The 23,078-nt window shown below is 45.3% G+C and overlaps 1 protein-coding gene across 4 annotated transcripts in view; it reads left to right on the top strand.

Annotated features, from left to right (window-relative positions):
- Nucleotides 1-5,250: 5,250 nt before the first annotated feature.
- ANKRD17 (ankyrin repeat domain 17) overlaps nucleotides 5,251-23,078 on the top strand; it is a 68,282-nt gene continuing 50,454 nt past the window's right edge. For 2 of the 4 annotated variants that reach the window (XM_079306344.1, XM_079306343.1), the window contains exon 1: nucleotides 5,251-6,269. In XM_079306344.1, the coding sequence (XP_079162470.1) occupies nucleotides 5,901-6,269 (369 nt within the window). In that variant the 5' untranslated portion in view covers nucleotides 5,251-5,900. Of the gene's footprint in view, nucleotides 6,270-21,395; nucleotides 21,517-23,078 lie in introns of those variants that run through there. The other 2 variants (XM_079306346.1, XM_079306345.1) reach the window with 2 other exon arrangements.

Genomic DNA, 23,078 nt, shown 5'->3' with positions numbered 1-23,078 from the left:
TTTAACCTTCTAGCTGACTCCTGTGCAGCCCACAGCTGATGCTGCCTTAAATGTCAGCAATTAAAAAAATTAAAAAAAAACCTACCCCCCAACAAAAACCCATAAAAACAAAAAACCAAAAACAAACAGGCAAAACATTACTTTGACATGTAAACTTTGATATTCAAATGCAGGTGATGTGGCTTTGACTTGAGAGGTGTCATTTACAGTTTTGGATGACAGCTCCATTATACATGAAATACACAAAAAAATCACTTTATCTTAGGATTTGTTTTGTCTTTGTTTTATTTTACCTTCGACCACACTTGAAGAGAATGAGGTTGAATCCAGAATGTTGTCCAGGTGCCTGTTGCCTCTATTTGCCATGGTGTTTTTCAGTTTTATTCTCATAAAGGATAATAATTTTGAAAGCTTATCAAGCCAATTAGGAGCCAGAAACACAACTTCAGAATCATTTGCACATGTTGAAATGTAAGGCATACAGACTATTAATGCATTTCAGGATTTCAAGTGCTTAAGCCATTTCTTCCTTAAGACTCCCAAAGTACTAAATATATAGCAGAACAAATGTTTTGTTTATTAACAGAGCACATGGGGATTCCTTCATTGAATAAACTGTTAAAAGGTTTTGCTTTCTGGACTTGTTTTTGCTTTCACAATTCTCCCTGTGAGGAAGTGGTCAAAGCTGGCATGATGCTTTAAGAGCAACTAATAGAACATGCAACGTCAGTATGTGAGATGGAACACAAATGATTTGCAAGACACTTGAGCAGGATATAAATGTGTATTTCTAATTAAGGACAGCCAAGGGCAAAAATCACCAGACTTAGTGCACCAAACAGGCAGAAGTTGATCCCAAAGGGGCTTTCAGAATAGAAGGGTTTGAGTGTTAACAGTAATGTAAATTTACCTTCTGCTGTAACTCTGTGCACTTCTCCTGGGCTAGTGCTGCTCCTCTTTAATTCTCCATCTCTCTGTATTGTCTTCATTCTCTTTATTATTTATTGATATATTACCTGCTGTAATGAAGAAATGGAGATAGTTAAAAATGTAATTTAAACCAAATGCTATGGCTACATAAAATATGTTTTAAGTCATTCTTTTCCATGTGCAATTTATTGGGGTTAAAACTGAATGGCTGAGACAAGGCTAAAAATGTGTATCACAGAAAACTGCACTTTTCTAAACGTGCAAACATTTGTGTTCTTTTCCTTCTTTCTCCCTTTGCCTTGCACAGCAGTCATTGCACACTTGCTGAACAGCTCCAATTCTATTATTTCTGTTTAAAACAAGTTGTGGTGGTCTGACTTTAATTTATCTTGCCTTTCAGATGGATCTTCCATGCTGTGAGCCAAGGTGGTCCAATGAGCCAGTCCCTTTGCTGTGTGAGTTGAGACAACAACATCTGGGGTTCACAGTTCCCTGAAAGACACAAATAAAAACATTCCAGCACTTATGGAAGCTGCAGCAATGGCAAAACTGTACATACTAAAGACAACCAGAGTGTTCACTGGTGAGAAAGGCAGGATTGGGGGTTTGGATTAATTTTAAAGTTTATTTGGATGTTCAACTTTTTAGCCTTGTGCAAGTTGTAGCAGTCCTGAGTTTGGGTTAAAAATTCAAGAAGTTATGAACTTTTTTAGTCCCTGTATTAATTGAAAACAAAGCCCATGCTCCCTGCTTCCTGACCTTGACAGTGACACTGCATCAGCAGCTATAAATGAAACTGAAAGCAGATCCATGAGGATAATTATACCACAGCAGAGGTGTCAACACATTGTTTGTCCTGTAGAACGTTTTAAGGAATCTGGCACACACGAGACAGTTTCTGAAACTATTCTCTGAATCCAGACCCCAAGCTTTCCCACTACTCCTATGGAGTGCTCAGTGGAATGATTCCTCCAGTAACCTGGAGGAAACTGAATAAATACAGAAGTCATAAATGAAAGAGATAACAAAGGATTATCATTTTTCTCAAGATTTAGCGAGGCCCTGGCACAGCTTGTCCAGAGCAGCTGTGGCTGCCCCATGCCTGGAAGTGTTCAAGGCCAGGCTGGACAAAGCTTGGAATAACCTGGACTAGTGAAAGGTGTCCTTGCCCGTGGCAGGAAACTGGAACTGGGTGATCTTTAACATCCCTTCTAACCCCAACCAGTTTATGATTCTATTATGAGTCTATTAGGATTCCACGATTTCCTGCAGCTTTATGCTACCAATAAACCCAAGTGTCCAAAGTTAACTGAATATACAGACTCACCAAGGAAAGGAAATGTGTTCTTTAGGTATTACTTCCCTAATTAGAGCCTACACTGACTTTTCAGTGATATGCAATCCATTCCCTAAGAGCCCTATGAACAGGAAACACAGCTATGACTCATATACCCTTGTGGAAACTGGGACACACAAAAAAAAAAAACCTAAATAAAAAAAAATCTTGATTATTTCCTCCTTTGTTATGTCTTGATGATCATCATAGTATTTACAAGAATGTTTTAGTTTGGGTTTCTAAAATATAAAGAGCTGGAGAAGTGTCACCCCTTCCCAAGGCATTCAAACCATCCCAAGGTTAGGAGCAGACACGTGTTAGCAGCTTTTGCCCATGACAAAATCAAATCTTATAAGCCCCATGGTTCTAAAACTGAGTTTCTCTAAATAACTCAAGTGCTTTGATTGCTGTTGCACTCACAGAATCTCAGAGTCATTTAGGTTGGAAAAGACCTTCAAGACCAACCTGTGCCCAATCCTCAGCTTGTCAACCAGACCAGAGCATGAGTGCCCTGTCCAGCTGTCCCTTGAACGCCTCCAGGGATGGTAACTCCACCACTTCCCTGAGCAGTCCCAATGCTTGACAATCCTTCCTGCAAAGAAATTCTTCCTCATTTTCTACCTGAACCTCCCCTGGCACAACTTGTGGCTTGTTTCTCGTTCTCTTGCTCATTAACTGGGAGCAGAGCCTGACCTCTACCTGGCTGCACGCTCCTAGAGGAGTTCAGGCTCCCAGCTCCCTCAACCATTCCTCATGATTACTCTAGGCCCTTCCCCAGCTCCATTGCCCTTCTTTGGAAAGGCACAAAAGGCTGAAGCCAGGGTGGCAGGGAGAGTGGGGATCAACTAAACTGGGTGCTGTGAAATGGAGGAAAAGGAGCTCCTCTGCAGTGCGACATGAGGAGGCACCAGTCTTTGATCAGAACAGAGGTCACCGCCATAAAAGAAACGGAACAAACAGTCTCCGGCAGGCCACTCTGCCTGTGCCAGCACAAGTGCTGCTGCTAACTGCTCCATCTGATCCTGGCCTTGGGAGCACCGGGAGATAAAATACTAGGGCTGCCTCCATTGGCAAGGAACTGGCCCCTCTCCCAGTCTAACAACCGGAATGGATACTTGGAATGAGGTGCAAAGGCGCCCAGTGTCAAAGGCAGGGTTGTGATACAATATAGCCGGGGGTAACCGCAGCCCCAGCTCTGAAGGTGCATTCCAGGCCATTCCCCGCCCTCCATCCTGCGGAGGGACAGAGGGCAGCTACCCGCTCCTAGGGTCAAATCCAGCTCTGCAGCCACTCTCCTGGAGCCAGGTGGGTGGCTGTGCTGCATTTGGACAACCAAATTGTGCAGCCAGAGCAAACTCAGATGGGTTTTGTTTAAAGACGGTCACATCTCGGATCAAACCATGAAGATCAGGTCGCTTTTCCAGCCTTATCCATTGGAAAAGTGACATCCTTGTCACACCACACCACAAATGTCAGGTTGCAGGACTGAGATTACCTACATTCACTCTCACTCACAGTTCTCTTTTCTGCCTCTTTTGATGACAACAAATAGTACTGAACATAAATGCTAAATAATATTACATATAATTGTAACAAAAAACCCAATGTTTAATTTGTGCTTGCACCCCAATAAAAACCAGTAAAACCCAATGCATTTGCATGATTTTTAACGCAAAAAAAAATACAAGAGGACAAAAGTGTTATTATCATTGATCTGCCATCACACATCTTGTGCTGGTGTGGTTTGAGATTTCTGTGCAATCACACCGGGAAGTAGGAAGTAGGTGGCTCAAGTATTCAGTTCATTCCTCCTGGATCACCTCAAACTATCACATGCAGAGCTATTTATAAAGGTATTGTTCAGTTTAGACCTTGTCCCTGAAGATCAGAGGGTAAGCTTCTGAATTGGAAGGTTAAGAGTCTGTGTCAGTGTTTTCCAGCTGAAATAATGTAATTTAACAGTGGGGCTCTTACAACCAAGGCAGTCCTTTTATTAAGCACATCCAGAGGCACGTATCCAGAGGATGTTTGGGTGGGATTTCAGTAACACAAGGACTTGGGGGGAACTGCACAGACTCCATGATGAGCACCATTTGAGGATTTATTTAAAAAGTAATGTGTCATTTCAGACCTGACCAGTGCTCTCCAACGTCAGCCAAATAAAACAAACAAACACCTAAGCAGTCAAATAACAACCATCTCTTTTCATTTCTGTAAAATAAAACTGGAATAGGCATCGTTGGTTTGAAACACCAATTCCAAAACATCCAGTGTACCAGTGCATAGAGCCATCACTGATCCTTACAATCATGTATTTCGGTGGTTAAAATAATTTTTATTTTCAAAATGCAAAAAGCCAATTTCTCCAATGAGGAAGTCACAATTCAAATATTTAACGTATTTAACTTAAATTTATACTTGCATTTAATGTACATTTAACTTTGGTTACTGCAAGACTTGGTCTGCACTAATGGAGGCAACAGTATTAGTATCCCAAGTACACTCTGGGGATGAAAATCTGTGGTTGGGGGCCTGAGGGCTGAATCAGGGCATGATGCCATTTTTAAAGGATTTCATTAAAAAAAACGTGGTCAAATTCACATGGGCATCTTAATATTTGTCATTTTTAGTGAAATTTTAAGAAAGTCGTTGTAAAAGAGGGGTTTGGATGTGACTCTTGAACGCAGAGCACCTGGTGGGAGCTGTTTGCTAGAACACAGAATCCCAGAAACACTTAGGTTGGAAAAGATTTCCAAGACCACTGACTTCAACCTTTGATAGATCACTACCTTGTCAAGGTGACCAGAGCCCTGGCTGCCATGTCCAGCCGTTCCTTGGACATCACTTTTACCGGGAATTCCGTGCTCTGCGGTTTCACTGACCACCACTTTTGGTGATTACTCCACCAATTTATTTTCTGACCCTTTCGGCGACGCCCTACCAATTTTTATTATACGAGACTTTTGGAGATTGCTTTTTTCATGCACTGTCCGCAGTGTATGAGCGCCCATCGCTTTTAAGCGGAATTCTGAGGGCTGCGGGCTCTCTACAGGGCCCTTCCCTCACGGGGGTTTCCCGCCCTGGGCGCGCCCCCTCACGCTCTGAGGGCAGCGCTGCCCCACGGGCCGCGGGGTCCGCCGGCCCTGAGGGGGTGACTCAGCACCTCTGAGCCCACGGGCGGCTCTCGGGGAAGGTCCCCCCGAGGCGGCCAGGCCGAGCTCTCCGTCGCTGCCCTTACCGAGGCGGAGCGGGCTGAAGGCTGAGGGTGATGACGCAGGCGGCGGTTCCGGCGCCGGGGCGGTGACCGAGGCGGCGGCGCGGGCGGAAGGAAGGGAAGGAGGCGGGGGGAAAGGGGTGTCTGGCGGCCGCCGCCGCCGCCGCCGCCGCGGTCCCGTTGCCGGGAGCGGGGAAGGGACTCGAGGGGGGCGGGAGCGGGCGGCGTGAGGGGAGAGCGAGAGCGCGCGCCGCGCGAGGGGAGCGAGAGCGGCGCGAGCGGCGGCCGCAGGAAGTATCGCGAGAGTTGGCGCGGCGGCGGCGCCGGCGCTAGAGGTGACCGAGGCAGCGGCGGCCGCGGGCGCCTCCTCCTCTTTTTCCTCCTCCTCCTTCTTCTCCTCCTTTTCCTTCCTCTCCGGCCATGGAGAAGGCGGTCGGTGCGGCGGTAGCGGTGACGGCGGAGGAGGGAGGCGGCGAGGGCGGCGGCGGCGAGGCCGGCAGCGCCACAGCGGGGCCCGGTCCCCCGGAGGGGCCGAGCGGCCCCGGCGCGGCCCCATCGCCGTGCGGGCCCGGGGCGGCCGGGCTGGTGCGGGTGTGCGACCTCCTGCTGAAGAAGAAGGCGGTGCCGGGCAAGGCGAAGCGCGGCGGGCGGGCGGCCCGGCCGGCCAGCAGCAGCGAGAGCGGCGGCGGCGGCAGCGAGAGCAGCAACAACGGCAGCGACGACGAGGAAGAGGAGGAGGAGGAGGAGGAAGACGAGGAGGAGGAAGAGGAGGAAGAGGAGGTCTCCGAGGTACGGCGCGGGGGAGGCCTCGGGGGTTTCCCTGCTGATCCGGTTTCATAATTCCAGCTCGCTGCCGGCTCCCCCCGCCCTGGGCCCTGCGGCGGAGCCGGCCAGGGCAGCACCTCGTGGCGGGGCACGGCGGATCGCGGCCCCGGGGAGCAGCCGCCGGTCCCCCTGCCCGCCGGGACGCGGGGCCGGCGCCCCCCGCTTTCCCCAGGGCTCGGGGGCTCCCGGGGGGCCGCAGCCAGCGGCCGCCTTCGTCCCTGCTGTGGCTTTATGCCGAAGGCCCGGGAGCTGCTGCAGGTGCTCTGTGCCGTGCTGTGTGCCGTGTGCCGTGTCGCCAGGGGTACGGGAGCCCGGAGAGGGAGAGCCGAGCGGCGGGAGTGCTGCTGGCAGGCCCGCGATGAGGCCCCGGAGACAGGCCCGAGTGCTGGCTGCGTGGCTGGAGAGGTGTTGGCGCGCCCAGTGGTGGGAATAGGTTCGTCTTGGAAAGAGTGTGCAGGTAAAGCAGGTGAAGGTGCAGCTGCAGCAGGTGAAGGTGCAGCCAGGCCAGAGCCCAGGGTGTTGAAGTGCTCAGTGACGTTTTCTCCGAGCCTGAAGGCCGCCCTCATTCCATGCAATGCAGGAACGAGCCCGGGGGAGCATTAATAACTCGAATTTGTCTGGTGTTCAAATTTTCAGGTAGGTATTGTTGGAAAAGGCCAGTAAGGCTGGAATCCCCTTATTTGCATATGTAGTCACACAGCGTTGCTTTGTTGAATGGTTTAAATTCTGTAACCTCCCCAGCTGAACATTCACTCCCACTTTTTTTTTTTTTTTTGGAGTAGTGTCCGGAAAAAAGTCCTCTTGAAGTTTTTTATCTTTTCTTTGAATTTGGTTTCTAAGCAGTTTGGCTTTCAGGCGATGTATCTACTGTTCTGTTAGAGATGGGGCAGGAAGGAAGAGTCTGATAGGTTCAAGGAAGGGCTGGGCTAGGATGGTGATAGGTTTTTCCACGGTTGAGCAGCACTCTACATTTTATTCCTGCTAAAGTTGATACAAGAAGCATTTTATCCAGCTGTTTGAGATAAATCGCATGCTTGTTTCTGTGGTGCTGATTTTTAGGAAAGTCATGTCATTGTATAGGTAGAAATTTTTATGGTGGAAGACTTGTAGGATAACTGGTTTGCTGCTGAACTATGTTGTCCTGCAGATGCTTGGAGAACTCTGTTGGGCAAAGGCTTTTGGGGTTTGCTGTGGTGATGTGTGGTGAAGGGATGGAGGCTCAGTGGCACCATAGGCTGGGAGCTCTCAGGAGCAGTGGTGTGTGCAGCAGGATGAGAAGGGCAGAGACAGCTGAGGAGTACAGGTGGTGCATGAGGTGAGCCTTTGCCTGCATGCTCTGCCTGCAGGGCCATGGGCACCTATTTCACATTCTTTGACACCTGCAGAGAGGAAGACATGCCAATGATCATTAAATATCACGAGGCAGCAGAATATTTAACCTTTTTTATTTTTTTAATTTTTTTTTAAATTTTATTTTGACAGAGTGACATGTGCTGTAGATACTGATAATAGGCAATATGTGAGGGCACTTTGGGCATCTGGAAGCTTCCCTGTTACCTTCATCTTATTCTAAGTGAAGGCTTTCCCAGGCTGGGTAGTCTGGGATTAAATATTTAGCAGGGCTAAATTAGCAAGTGAATAATATCAGCATCATGAAATTCAGGGTTCACAACAAAATATATGCCACACTCTTCATTTGTAATTGTTCTTGATCATGCAGGTTTCTTGAAAAATCTGTTCTAGTCTTTCTCCTAGTGGCTTCAGGATAAAATGATGCAGCTGGTAGAATATGCACAGCTGAAGCCACAGTTTTGAGGAATGTGAGCATGGGGATGGCCTGATTAATGGAGCAGAGCATCATCATTCCCAGCAGCTCCTGGGGAGGAAACGTGTTGGGAGTGTTCTCAGTGAAAGGGGGGCTCCTTGTCTGAAAGGAGCCTGATGGTTCATTCTGGCTTTTAGAAGCTAAAGAAAAAATCCTACTGTAGAAATGAAGGGCTTTTTAGTTGTTTGGGGGTTAAATCTTTTTTAATTTCTCATTTTCTTGAGTTGTGCCGAGCTTTGCAGTTGGATTATGGTCTTCTGGCCACAGGCAGTGTGGAAGGCACATAAAGTGAAAAGCACAAATGTAAGTTCCTGGTTTTGGTGTAGATGGAAACTACTGTGGGAATGCTGCAGAAGCTGCTGTTCCCTCCCAACCATCCCCTTCATTATCTCTGTAAACTTAAGATAGTTTGTCTGAGGCTATTTTTTGCCCTTCCCATGCTTAATACATTAAGACTTCTCTAATCTCTGAAGCAAAGTGCTTCTAGATTTGACTGCTAATGAGACTACTTCTGAAAATCAGAGGAGTAGCAACAAGTCCAAGGAGTTCTGAAGGGAAACCTGGCATATCCCAGGTCACAGAAAGCCCAGGAGTAGAAAGACATTGTTTGGCTTAGTTGTTGCTGAGCTGATGGAATGGAATAAAAAGTTATCATCAGCTGTGCTCGTCTCTGTGTCCAAACTCTGTCAGATCTCAGTGTGGAAACACAGGCACTGTGCAGAGCTTTGGGAGAATAATGGAAATTTCATACCAACAACCCGATGAGCTCCTGCCACACTGATCATGTCAACCTCCAAGGCTGTTATCTTACATTGCAGCAAATTGCTGCAAAACCCCGAGCCTTTGGGTAGTGTGTTCCAGTGTTGTCTGTAGAAGGTAAATTGCCTTTTCCCTAAAAAACATCTGTTAAAAAACGGCGACTTCTCTTGGTGTACAGGAAGAAGAATCTTCAAGTATGAGAAGAATGACAGTAGGAGCTACATAGCAGAGGAGGTCAGCTTGCAGGTTCCTTCCAAGTGTTCTTGTGCATACAAATTTGGTTCAACACTTCAATTCATAGTGAAGTTGTGTGAAAAATGAGCAGGTGCTCATAGCAAGTCGCTGCGTAGAAACCCCGGTGTCCAGAGTGCTTTAGGGCTTCTCTTACTTAACACTCAAAGCTTTAGTTGTGTAATAAAAATTGTTTACAAGCTTATTTCAAGTCTCTGTGCTTGGAGGATGTTTGCTGCTGGCAGTGAAATTTATAATTGCCCTTTATGTCCATCTTAAGAGTTTGTAGTTGTGTTTTGTCCATGAATCTTGCCATGGTCCAAGGTATAGATCCATCTTGGATTTGTGTGTATTTATTACCTTTTCTGTTGCTGGATTCTTATGTGCTGTGCAAATTAGCCTTGCAGAATATAATCCTCAGTTAACTATACCTGAAAGCACTGCCCTATGCAAAGGATGCTTTTTGAGATGTTTTGGCTGTTTTTTAAGCATTCTTAGTTCACTTGGGCCTCCTGTAAGTAAAAGTTAATTTTTGTTTTTTCAGCTGCAATTGAAATAGTAATTGAACTGAGCTAGTAAGATGAAGTAAGTAGAACAACAAAACACCACCAGTCCTCTAAAATTTCTTCATGCAGAAGAAGCTACTCTGAATTCCTTGGATTCAGATTTAAGGCAAAGTTCATCCAAGAACTTGGGCGTCCTGGTGTGGTTTCAAGAGCATCACAGGCACAGGATTGTAATATTTAAATTGGAAGAGACTTGAGGAGCTTAAGTGTTCGAATCAGCTGATTTGAAACCCAGAATTTATTTTAGAAATCTCTTTTCTTTTTTTTTAACCTTAACAGTTTTCATCAGAATCCTGGAATGAGGCCTGTGGATTCTGCAGGGCCCCCATGTCTTGACCACTGCGTGGTGTGTTCCCTTCACTGCCATTGCTTTCATGTCCTTGGGTCCTCACAGATGTGACTGAACATGCAACTAATTGGGGCCTGTCCTTGTGAGTGTGTGACACCCCGAGCTGCAGTTCAGTCTCAGATTCTGCTGCATTGTTTATCTTTGCTTTTTTTTTTTTTTTTTTCCTATCTGTTTCAACTGTGTTTTGTCTGCACCACTTTCTTTCCTCTATTCAAAAGAGGAAATAAGAGAGGAATACCATAGGATGGTTCTCAGAAATTCCTGAAGAGTCAGAGGTGATCCCAGGGCTGTTGGTAGGGGACTCCCACAACCAGGTTTCAGAGTAGTGAAATCTGCTGTAGCTGACCCCAGGAAACATGAGCCAAAACTGTTTAACATCCCTTCCTTACTGTTCTTAGACTGGTTTCCAGCAAAATCAGTTGGGTTAGACCTAATGCTTGCTATTTTAAATTCTTAAATATTACTATATTTTTGTGTGTTTTATTCAGTTCAAGTAGTCAGTGAATAAATATATGAGTTGAAAAAAAACAAACCCCAGCATAGTGACCACCACAGAAGGTGGAGTTCAATATAGGCGGCACCATGTGAATTTGTTTACTTCCTTAGATATTTCTTCAGGAAATGTCCTTATAAACATAATTCCCTTGTGCAGGCTGGAGCCAAACACCTCACATTTTAAGCCAGTAATTCAGTTCTGTAAAGAGAATGGTTTCTCTGGAAGAGATTTAGCTGAGAGAATCTTCTCATCTGTCAAGGTCGAAGGCAAATGGGATTATGTGTGTTTGTTTTTTTCCCCTCTGTCTGTGTTTTAAAACAAAACTGTTGGTGCTTATTTAGGATATAGCTGATTTGCAATTGGATTTAGGAATTGAAAAATCAATGCTGCAGATCCAAGATAAGTAAGAAGCCTTTGGTTTGGAGGTTAAGGGAACAAGCCCTTTAAACTTGGTGTTAAATGAAAATTGCCTAAATTTGCTATTAGCATCTTCAGGCCAGCTGAGCAGAGTCCATGGCAGACATTGTGTGTTTCTTTCTGAAATGCTGTGCTTCTGGTTCCTTGATGGTGTGGCTTTGCAGGTGACTCAAATGAAATGACATCCTGAAGATGTGCTGTGTCTGTAGGGCTTCTGCACCTGTGTGGGACTTCTTTTGTCATGTCCATAACTTTTCATCTGTTGAGTAAGAAAACCATTGGTAAGGAAGGACTAATGCTGGCAGATGGTTTGGGTAAGGTTATTCAGATAACATGTGAACTTGGGGGGAAAAGTCTTCTTTAATATGAAGTTACCTGTGAATATCAGTATGTCTTGGTGGTAGTGTGGGAATTCTGGTGACCTCCATCCAGTCATTGTGCAGTGTCCACAGGAATTCTGGAGAAAAAAAAAAATCCATTGTTGACCAATGAAGGGCAGCATTTCCTCTGTTTCCACGAAACAGTGCTTTGTGTTAATCGGTACTGGGAGAGGTTATCTCATATTCCAGATGTTTTTCAGCCAGGTTATCCCCCACAGGCCATCCTAAGCTCATGACTGTGCAAAGAGCTAAAGCCACATGGAGGTATTACTTAACTCTTGTGTCACCTTATTTTCACATGGGGTAATAGTTGTACACCAGGCTGGAAATCAGCCACAAAGCCAAGCATGTCTTTAATACATCCTTGTTTGTGCTTGCAGTGTTTTCTTTTAGGCTGGATGTTGTCATTAGGATGATTTTGTTGGCGTTACCCAAAGCAGTTTTTGGCAAATCCAAATTACTGGTGTTAGATATATAGGAGGCATTCCTCTTCTGTGCTTTACCTGCATCCTCAAATTCCCATAGCATAATGGCATATTCTATGAAATGAGCAGCATTAAACTTTGATTTTATGTTTTTCCTTGCCCCACCCCAATATCTTATGTAGTATTAATCATCAGGAGTGCATAATGTGTCCAAATAAGCAGCTGCTCAGAGCTAGAAAATAGAACTAGAAAGAGGTTGGAACATTAGGAAATATGATGAAATATTGCTGTTTAGAATATCAGTTTGGGGTTTTGGCTCCCATTCTCCTCAGGTTCAATGTGACACAATCAAAAAGTGTCTAGATTCTTTATTTTTTAGGTTAAAACTGAGGACATCTTGCACACAGTAGTGCAAGTTCAGACTGCTGCTTAGGGGGCTGCCTCATCTTTGGTCTCAGGTCGGCTTTCCCTCGTGCAGATGTAGAAGGAATTGTTCTGAGTCTGCACATCTGTCCAGCTGTGCAGGAGCAGGTTTGGGGGCTACAATCCCTGGAGCAGAAGGGGAGTATCTGAAACCCCCCCTCTGGGGCAGGGAATGATTCAGAGATAAGAGGAGGAAGGTCGCTCACATCCTCCCAGCTGTACCTCCCAGTTCTTCCTACACACAAGAAAAAATCTAAACACTGGAAGGAGAAGCTGGAGCTCCCTTGAGCATCTGTGTCTGGCAGGTGACTCACGTGTTTTCCTGTCCTGGAGCTTTCCCATTTCCAAACTTCAGGTATTCATGTCTTCTGTTCAGTCTTGTCCTGAAATGCTTTGCCAGTGGAATTTTCCTCTTGGTACTGTTCTGCAGGTGTGAATTGTTCTCCTCCACAGAATGGGGAACAATGCTTTAATGAAGCTGAAATTTTCAAGTCATGATATGACTTAGTTTTTTCCCTCAAGTGCTCAGTGCTGCTCAGCCCCTGCATCAGCGTGGGTGCTAATCCCACTGAGGTTGGGGGAGTTGGGCTTGGAGGAAGGGGAAGAAAAAAAGGCGTTCAGTACTCCTCCCAGCCACTTGGGAAATGATGTGGTTGAAAAAAAAAACCTCAGTAAGAGAAAAAACACATTTCCAGTTGATCGGTTCCTGGATCCAGTTTGTCAGGCACAGGAGCTTGTGCTGACACAGCGAAGAGCAGGAACTCAGGCAGGGAGGAGGGTGAGCACTGCCTCTTTCGGTGGGTAATTCATTTAAATCCCTGCACAGAAAACATCCCCTTGGTTTCTGAGGACTCCACTTCTTAGTTTTGTCTCTGGTATTTGTTCAAGTTCTTGAAAGTGTTGTATTAAGGATAGGGAGAAAGAGGAATTAAGCAGGATTTTGTTTAAATGCTGCTGCTTGGTGGTTTATCACCATCACTTTTGTGTCATTTAGTGCAATGCAGCAAAGGAATCACTTTAGAGACTGACTGTAATCATAACACAAAAAGCCAAGCTGGTTTAAAGGAAAAAACAAGTGCTTTAAATGTTAGTCTGCTCCATGGATGAACATATGCCTTCTGTCCATCTCTGTCCCTGACAGAAGTGAAAGCTGGCATAACAGCATGCTGGTATTTTTGTGGAGAATCAGCTCCATCAAGGAACTCCTCTGGGAAAAATACAGGGCAAACTTTTTTTTGCTAAAGTGCAGAAAAATTCTACTAGTGTCTTTATTAGTGTTTTTAAGTTGAGGTGAGTGTTAGGAACATGCTAGTACCTGTGCCACTGCTGGATTCTGCAGAAGTGCTTAGGTTAGAGAATGACACAGTGTGATGGAAGGGCTGTGCTTGTTATGAAAGTTGATGTGGATGCTAATTCCTCCTGTGCTGTGGAGCACTTTGTGGGCTGTTGTGTCCCAGCACTGTTTAGTCACATCAGAGTATGGCCAAAACCTCAGTTAGGCCTAGAAAAATCTTACACTAATAATAATTTACTGGTTTTGAGGAAGTGTGTGAAGTAGCAACACCCAATAAGCACTTCCTTGAGCAAATGAGACTTGAAGTAAGGTTACCAGTGCAACTCTCAATGAACTTTATTTAAAAAAAAAAATTGCCATAATGTTATCAACAAAGGCAGATGTCTTTGATGGTGGCTTTCACTGTAATCCAGAATTGGCTGTTATAGAGCACACAGCCTTTCCAAAAACCTTTAGAATACTTGTTTATAGAAATAACTCAAACAATTGATTTCATTACTAAAGTATTGTCCACCCAGTACAGAAGATACTTAGTTTTTTAAAAAGTTTTTGTCTAATTCCACAGCCTTTATTACACTTGGTCATTGTAAATCATTCTGTCAGGCTCTGTGTGTGTGGTATAATTTAAATGTGGTGGAGGGGAAGAAGTTTTTCTGTGGGAGGGGTGTGTTGGGTTGACAGGGGAGCTCAGCTTGCCTGCTGGGGCAGGGAGGGGTTTAGCCATGCTGCTGAGGAAGGTTTAAGGTTTTTTTGTTTGGTCTCTTGGGCACCTTTAGAGTTAGTCTTAGGCTAAAATCATTCTCTTGCTGCGAGCACGTCTTGAACTGAGGGGGAGTGTTTGCAAGGTAAATGTATCTTCTGGTAATGTGAGATAAACTGAACATGTGATTTTATTTCTGAAGGCCCAGCAAAGCAGAGATGGGGAGCAGGAGGTGTTGAACTCCAATATTCAGCTGGAAGTGAGTCTGTTTGGCAGCTGGTGCAGCTACACTGGTAGTAAATACTGGGAGCTGTGCTGTGTATCCCCAGTTTGTGATCTTCCAGGTAACCTCAGATGGAAAAGGAAATGACCAGCCCTGTTACACGAAAACAGAGATCACGTTAGTATCTCATTTGGTGTTCAGTTGATGTGGTTTTCCTTCTTCAGCCTCATCCAACAGCTTGCTCTGTTAAATTCCAGGCTTGATGTTGCTGTCAATGGATGGAGTAGGTTTTCCAGCCATTTTAGTCAGTGAATTTGAAGATGCCAGCTGAGTAACTGTGATTATAGAGAGTTTTGTAAAAGAAAGAACATCAGGTGCATTGTTATGGCTCCTGCTTTTGGAATAGGTTTCAGAATCTTGTATTAACCAAGTCCAAATTCATTATGAACAAGCTGAGTATAGAGCTCTTGAAACAACCATCTTGTTCACAGTCAGGAAAAGGAAAAGGAAGACAGGGACATCCCAATCCAGCAGGTCCTGAATTAGAATTTGATGTGAAAATACTTGATTTAATATTCACTCAATTGGTTTAAGGTTTCCTAATTCTTGGCACGGAACATGTCTGCACTTGAACTTTGTAAGAACTTGCTGTCAAATTTTCATGTTCTAATACGGAGCTATCTTGGATTAGTACCTGCCTTAGGATTTGAGAGGTGTATGAATGTTGCTTCCTTACATGCTGCTTCCTTACACACAGCTTTTCTGTCCCCAGTGTTTCACATGTGGAATGAGAAAGGAATAGAAGTTCATTTGGTTGAGGAAGAATCTTCCATGTCCCAAGTTCAAAGTCCTTACTTTGAAAACTTACTGGGTTTACTCTATGGATAACTTAAAGGAAGATTTCTTATAGAAAGCTTCCCTTAGACAAAAATGTCCACCAGTAATCTTCCACTTCTGCCAAAAAGCCCTTTCAGAGTTCTTGTGTAATTTTGTGTCCCTTTTTCACCTTTAGTCGGGTACATTTGGATTTGCATTGTGCAGTTCCTCCATAGTGAAATCATAGGAGCATTCTTCACACGGTGGTTTTTTAGGGATGCTGTAGTTCAGTTTGTCTTCAGGGCAGTGCTGTGGATGAGTAAAGGTGCTTCCTTTGCTCCTTTTTCCATGCTTAGGTTTGCCTTGGGGAGCTGAAATCCAAGACAATAGGGCTGATGTAAGCACTGAGCGGGCAGAGGGCTCCTGCCTGTGAGCAGGGTTTGTGTCTCTGTGCCAGCATGCTGCTTGCTTGCTGGGCTCTAAAACTCTGCTCAGGTGTCAGATGCATTTAGGCAGAGATAAATGAAGATAAATGCAGGAATGTTTTTGTATTGTGCCTCTAGCTTCTGTCTCAAGATGGATGGTGTAACAATAAGGGGCTGCTGATAGAGTGAAGACGATGAGCTCATGATTCTTGACCAGAGTGTTGCAGTCTCCCTCCAGACAGAGCTTGGTTTTGACATTCCCTGTCTTCAGGTTCCTGGGAAAAGTTCTGTAAACTGAGTGCTTTTTGGCTGAGCTTGTATGATCTGTTGGTAAATCTTTGTGTTTCTCTTAGCCTCCTGGCATGATGGTGCTAACTCTTAATTCACTTATGGACTTAATCACCTGTTTTTATTGACCCTTGAATGAGAAATCATTTATGAAATGGTAATGCAGCTAGAGTGCTGACATTCCTAATTCCCCAGCTATTTCTGGGAGGTCTCCACCTCTTTGAGAAGGTTTCTCTGGGCATGGAGTCCTTCCTTGTGTTCCCTGATCCCAGCACATCCTGACAGTTCATGCCAGCTGCCAGGTCAGCTTCTTGCAGCGTGGTGCTTCTGTGTAGGGAGAGCAGAGCAGAAGAGAGTTTTCTGAAGGGAATTGGGGAAGTTGCTCCATCAGACAGGTTGTAAGTATCCTAGTATTTCACACTCAGTCTCGAAACCTCTGGTGTTAGGCAGTCTTGTATGTAGATGGACATAAAAAAACCTCAGGATGTGTAATTGTGGTGCTTTCAAAGGTAGTTCAGTCAGACACCTTTTCCAGATTCTAGTTTCCCTGCAGCTGTGGAAAGCCTAGATCTCAAGAAATAGAATTCCATCCTTTCCAGCTTTGTCTCTGGATCAAAAGGAGTAACACTAACTGAACAGAAAACACTGAATATCTCAGAAGGGTCTGGAATGCCTTGCTGCTGCCCTAGGCCAAGGGAAGAATAGACTGGAGAGAAATGGAAGATCTGTCTTGGCAGAAAAATTAGTTTTTGAGTGGGAAATCGTCTTGGATGGTCAAAACAAGTTGTTACATGGTTGTTAGAGAAGAAAAATATGTGGCTTTGTTATCAAAGTTGCCTTGTCTGTGGGAGATAACGGGACTGAATCAAGGGGGGTGTGATAATGAGAATGGGCAGCAAGGATCATCTTGTGACTGTAGAACTCATGTGAAAGCTCCAGTGCAGCTTTTGGCAGGAAAGTCTGAAATGCTCAGGGAGAGACATTGAATTATAAGGTTGAGGGAATAAAAGAAGTTGCAATAAAAGCATGTATTCAGTATTTCTCAGGTTAAAGCCCATCATCCCTGCACATCCCCACCCCAATAATGAAAATGAAAGGAAGGAAGCAGGGCTCTTTATTTGAAATTCACTAAAGCACCTGCCTGAAGGACGTGGGAAATTTAGTCAGGCTATCAACTGCAGAGCTGTGACCTCAGCAAGAAGTGTAGTAAAAGAAACCAATATTACAATGTGAAAATAGAAAAAACAGATGGGGTCATGACTTGAGGTGGTGCTTGAGGTTTGGTTTTGGGTTTGGACTGACTTCTTGTTCTGTAACCACCAAGGATCTAAAAGCAGGAGTTGGATGAATCTCTCTGGAACCTGAAACAGAAGGTTTAAAACTCATTTTGTTTTGTATTGACATAGAGCTAAGACAACTTAAAAATTGCACCAAGTGGTGGCTGATGCAAACTGCCACAGAGCAGAGATGATGCTTTTGGGGCATAACAAGATTTTTGTATTTAGAAAACAGGATACAAGAAATAGCAGAGAAGGTGGTTTTTAGTGTCTTGGTGGTTACATGATGTTTTGGAGAGGTGCAAGTTATGGGCTGTAGTTCCTAATGAAGATTGATAAATCCTAATGCATTTATCTGGAGCAGTGAATCCCCTTAGGGGTGTCTGTTTGGGGAAACACTCAGTTCTGGCTTAGTTGTAAAGGGTTTTGAAAGATTGTTTTTGTTCTAAGAGAAGATATGAAGAACTGGATTCAGTCCAGCAAAATGAACGTAGGTGGGAGTATCATCACCTCAAAAATGGAAAAATTGCCCCAGCACAAGTTTGAAGCAGCCTTTGAAAAAACCTATGTGGATATTTCTTGCACTGAGGTTTTTTTGTTTTTTTGTTTTTTTGTTTTTTTTTTGTTGTTTGTTTGTTTGTTCTTTGTATGTTAACAACTGCTCCTGTATCTTGTAATGGTTTTTTGTTGCATGTTAGAAGAGCAGACTTGGTCATTTGAGGGTTTTAATGATGGAATTTTTCCCTTGCTAAATTAACTGAGTTTTCTGATTTCAAGGGTATTTCTGATTAATATGAAATACTCATCTTGTGTGTAAGTGTATCTTGTTTGAAGTTTTCATTGTGATAGGTCTCTCACTTTTCAAGGTATTCTGTGTGACAGTGGTGGGGTTTTGCCCCTTGGCACTCTAGCAGAGAATCAGAATGTCACTAAATTTGGGCTGCAAACCCACTCTGGTTTTTGTTCTTAACTGTCTCAGGAACCTTCGGCTTCTGTCTGGCTGTGTACCATTTCTGGAAAGGGAAATATTAGGAATGCCTGCTAAATGGTGTAACTGATAATTGGTTCTGTATTGAGGGCCTATCTTCAACTCTCCTTTTTTTCTTCTCAGAATGGTATCTTTTTTTTTTTAGTAATTCATGGACCTCATGATTTTGCTGAATAAGGTGTTAGTAGCTGCATGGGACACGGTTTGAATATCCCAACCTTGACACTGTGCTCTGTGGCTGTGAAAACACACAAAAAAAGTGTGTTTATATGCTTTGGGACAGTTGGTGACCAGTACTGCTCGATCAGCTGGAAATAGATAACAATGTGCTTTTGTGATATAAGAGTGGGAATTGTCTGATCAATTGTTCAATGCTCACATTTCTGGGTGCCAGAATCTGTCTCGGATCAATGGGTGAAATGCTTGTGCTTCAGGGTGACGTGATGCCAGTTCCAAATTCCTGTTGGCTTGTGTGGTCCTGCAAGGGTGGAGTGAAAGATCTTCCTAAAAACTCTCTGTGAGCTCTTGAGCGTGTGCAGCTCTGCTCTGCATGGGCAGCTGTGTTCTTGTGGAGCTTTTTATTCTCCCTTGGTCATTTCCACATTGGTACCAGTGCTGTGCAGGGAGCAGCCTTGCTCTGTACCCATCCCTAGCCCTGCTGTTCTCAGGATTTCCCTTGTCTTAATTCTGGCTTCAAACATGACTTCTGGGTACTGTCTCCTCAAGCTGCACTTCAGATGTTCCCTCTCCCCCCTCTGTGTGGGGAGCAGAAGGGATCTTTTGTGTGTTTTAGGCTCACAGAGTGTAAGGGACGTGATGCATGGACCCAGCCCGGGCAGCTGTGTGGTTTTAGGGGAGAAAAGGCAGATTTGTAGCTGTGAGTGGTAATAAATGAGGGCACTGAGTGGATCATGCCCTTCAGCATAATGCTAAATAAAGATCATTAGCTCTCCAGTAGGAGCTGAGATGTTTTGAGGAGATAATGTGTTTTATCTTTTCTAATCAACCTGTTCAAGTAATTCCTAGAGCTGGACTTGAAAGTGAGGAAGAAACAGGTTTACCTGTGCAGAATTGAGGATGTATTTCCTGACCTGTGTGTAAAAGCCAAAAACAGGCAGTAGAAATACAAAATAAATTCATCACAAGGGGTATTAATATTATTTTTTGTTTTCCACTAGAAAGTTTTTTTTTAATTTATTTTTCAGGAATAGAATGGAAGCATGTGTTAAAGCCTTTACCCCACTATGAGATCTTCAGTAAAACATTAAGAGCTTTTTAGACTTTGGTATTCTGTGCTGTAAATATTTTTGAAGTATGAAAGAAAGTATGAGATCTCATTTTGCAAACAAGTGCTTCTTTTTAATCCAGCACCAGAGAGCTGCAGATGAAGGTGGGCTAGGGGAGAGGAGGAAGGATTGGGTGTTGAGTGTGAAATGTGGAATGCTTTGTTTGCTGCCCTCAAACCAATGTTGAGGGTGGCTTGATTTCAGTGCCAGGAGGGTTTTTCACTGCCCTCCTGGCTCACATGAAGAACCCAAGTCCCTGTGTCTCTCATGGTGTAAGGGAAGCACTGAATTATTCCTTGGGCTGGGCTTTGTAACTGGAGTGATGCTGCTGCAGACAGGGCTCTCTAGTTTACCAAGCAGAGTGGGAAAGGATTCAGCTCTGAAGGTGATTGTGTTCCTCCTTCTCCTGAAAATCTGGAGCTTGTTTTGCAGAGCTGGAGGAGATGATGCTGTTCAGTTTGCCCTGTGTGGAGCAGACAGCTGCTTTTGTTCCTGTGTAATTCTGTCTTTGCATTTGAAAATGGGGTGTCATGTGTGAAGTATCTATAGCTCCGTGCTAAGTTGTGTGTTTTAAGCCTCTTTTTTTTGTGTCTGTGTGTGATATAAGGTATCTGTTAATTCTCTCTGAGGCTCAGAAGACTGAATAACTTGTCTTTTGAGACATGAGTGTTATGTGGGAGGTGGTGGCTGGTTTTTTCCTTTTTTATATATACACAAAGAAATCCTTCAAGCTGTCAGGGACAGCTTTGTACTTGGGCTAATGTTTGTGCCTTACTGCTGGATTTCATGTGCAGGGCAACAGTTGCAGGGGCTGCTGGAGATGTTAGGAATGCTATCCTGAAAGCCTGACTACACGGAATATTTTCTGTGCTTCTTCCTTGCCTTAGTTCTTGTAAAACCCTCTAAAAGCTGGGGTGTTCCCTAAAGTGGAAAAATGAGTTTGTGTAAAATGAGAGGCTTTGTAATAGGTGAGTAGGATGTAATTCCTTTTTTGGTGGTTAAATAACAATTTTAAGTGGAAGAATGTAGCTATGCCTAAAATTTATAATGATCAACTGGAATTTCTGTTTGTGGTGTTACTAGCCAGTCTAGCCTTCTTTTTAAATCCAGGTAAGAATATTCTTGCTGTTAGATGCGTGTTTTAACAGTTAGTATTTTTTGGGAAAAGATAGCCTTGATTAAACTAAGTGATTACAGTGAGTGTTTCTTCAAGTAAAAACGTGAATTTGATTCCTTTGGCCGATGGAATCCTTCGTGCTCGGCTAAAATGGCATCACGAGAGAGGAGATTTTTGTGGGTTGACAAGATTTATTATGCTGCATGTTTTCTACTGGAAAATGAGTTATTTTGAGAGCTGCAGATGTGATTGCTCAGTGATTTTGACCTGCTGCGTAGAGAATTGGTGTCACTATCTCTTAGGGTTATGGAATTATGTAGGATAGCATCTTCTGGTCCATGGGATGTTTGGCTTAAGCAGGAAGTGTGTGAGGAGAGGATGGTGTTCCCCAGAGCTCCCTTGTCTCCACCTTGCTCCGTGCGGTCGGTGCTTTTCCTGTCGCTGTCACAGCGTGTCTGGAATGCTGCCGGCAGGGAGCTGGCTGGAGGAGGAGGGTGAGGGCAGCCCCAGCGGCTCTGCGAAACAGGTTCGGAGGTTGCGGTGTGACAGGTCATAGCACAGAAACTATCCGGCATGGCACGGATCTGCCTCACCCACGGCTGGGGATTCTGCGAGTTCACGGCGGGGAAGGAGGTGAAATGATCCAGGGTCACGTAAAACGGGCTGGTTGTGCTGGGGCTTTCTCCCGTTGAGTTCTGCTGTTTCCCAGCGCGGCGGGGCGGGCGTTGGGAGCGGCGCGACCCCCCCTCCGCGCGCGGGTGGTAGGCGCCGGGCGCGCGGGGTGGAACGGTCCATTTCCTGTTCCCGTGCCGCCGGCGGGGGGGGCCCGGCCGTGAGGGAGGGGGCGGCGGGGCATGGCGGCGGCGCGGTGAGGCGGGGCGCGGGCGGCCGCGATGGAGGCGTACGTGCTGGAGGACATCCTGGAGGTACGGCCGGGGCACGAACAAAGGGGGCCCGCGGATCGCGGGGCGCCTCGGGGCCGGCCCCCGGCCCCGGCCGTTGAGGCTGCGGCGCTCGCTGGGGCCGGGGCGAGCGGGGCCGGGCACCGGCGCGCCCCCCTCGCCGGGAGGGGTGCGGGACACGCACCCCTGGGGGTGACATTGCGGTCACATAACCGGGTATTTCGGCCACTGCCTGCCATAACTCTGTCTCCTTTAATCTTTGTTGCCGGTGTTTCCGTTTGATAGGATCATGGAATCACAGAATGGCTTGGGTTGGAAAGGACCCTGAAGATCATCTTATTCCAGCCCTGTGCCACAGACAGGGACCCCTTCCACTGTCTCGGGTCGCTCCAAGCCCTGTCCAGTCTGGCCTTGGGCACTTGCAGGGATCCAGGGGCAGCCACAGCTTCTCTGGGCACCCTGTGCCAGGGCCACATCACCCTCACAGGGAGGGATTTCTTCCTGGTATCTAAATCTACTCTCGATCAATTTGAACCCATTCCTCCTTGTCCTGTCACTACACACTCTTGTAAGTAGTGTCTCCTTCTTCCTGCAAGTTCCCTTCAGGTGCTGGAAGGCTGCAGTTGGGTCACCCTGGAGTCTTTTTTCTTCCAAGATGAGCAATCCCAGTTCTCTCAGCCTTTGTTCATAGCAAAGGGGCTCCATCCCTGTCATCACCTTGGTGGCCTCCTCTGGACTCTGTCCAGCAGCTCTGACCTTCCTGTGCTGGGATCACAGAGGTGGGGGGCAGGATTCACCGTGGGGTCTCAGCAGAGCAGAGAGGCACGTTTGTGCAGTATGTAATTTCTCTTACTGCATTTCCAATTGTCTAAATGTAGCCTGTTCTTGCTTCCTCTACAGAAGTACATCTCCCTCTGCAGCAGTAATTTATTATGAAATAAATGACATTATCCTTTCCTGCGAGGGTAAGCTAGAAGTGGAGAGGCCAGCCAAGAAACCAAAATCATAGAGTGAAACAGGTCTGCTACAGGTTATGATCACTGTAGTAGTTCAAGGAAATGTTCCCTGGCACAGGGTGCCCAGAGAAGCTGTGGCTGCCCCATCCCTGGAAGTGTCCAAGGGCAGGTTGAACAGCAGCTGGAGCAACCTGGGATAGTGGAAGGTGTCCCTGCCCATGGCAGGGGCTGGAACAAGATGAGCTTCCAAACCATTTTATGAAATACCTTTTTCTTGTTCCTGTGGTTTTTCAGGTTTTCCAAGCAAAAACATGATTTCATTGCCAGGTGACTTGTCAAAATATTTGCATGCATTCTTTATTGTAACAAGAAACTGCAACCTTATTAGCTGCTGTCAGAATTCTGACAAAATAGTGCTTCCACTGGTGCTTGTCCTATAGGCTTTTTCTGTAGTAGCCACACCTAGGCTGCCCCAAAATTTTCCATCTGTAGAAATACTTGGTATTGACTTCTGTGTGGACTTACGAACTGTTTAGCCTAATTACATCCAGAATATTAACTCAGCTGTTCACTCTGTGCTGAATAAACTGGCACAGGCGTGAGCAAGACATTTTCACCAATATCTCTGTG

The sequence above is a fragment of the Erithacus rubecula genome (genome assembly GCF_903797595.1).
Source record: "Erithacus rubecula genome assembly, chromosome: 5".
NCBI lineage: Eukaryota > Metazoa > Chordata > Aves > Passeriformes > Muscicapidae > Erithacus > Erithacus rubecula.
This window is presented reverse-complemented; position numbering and strand designations above follow the sequence as displayed.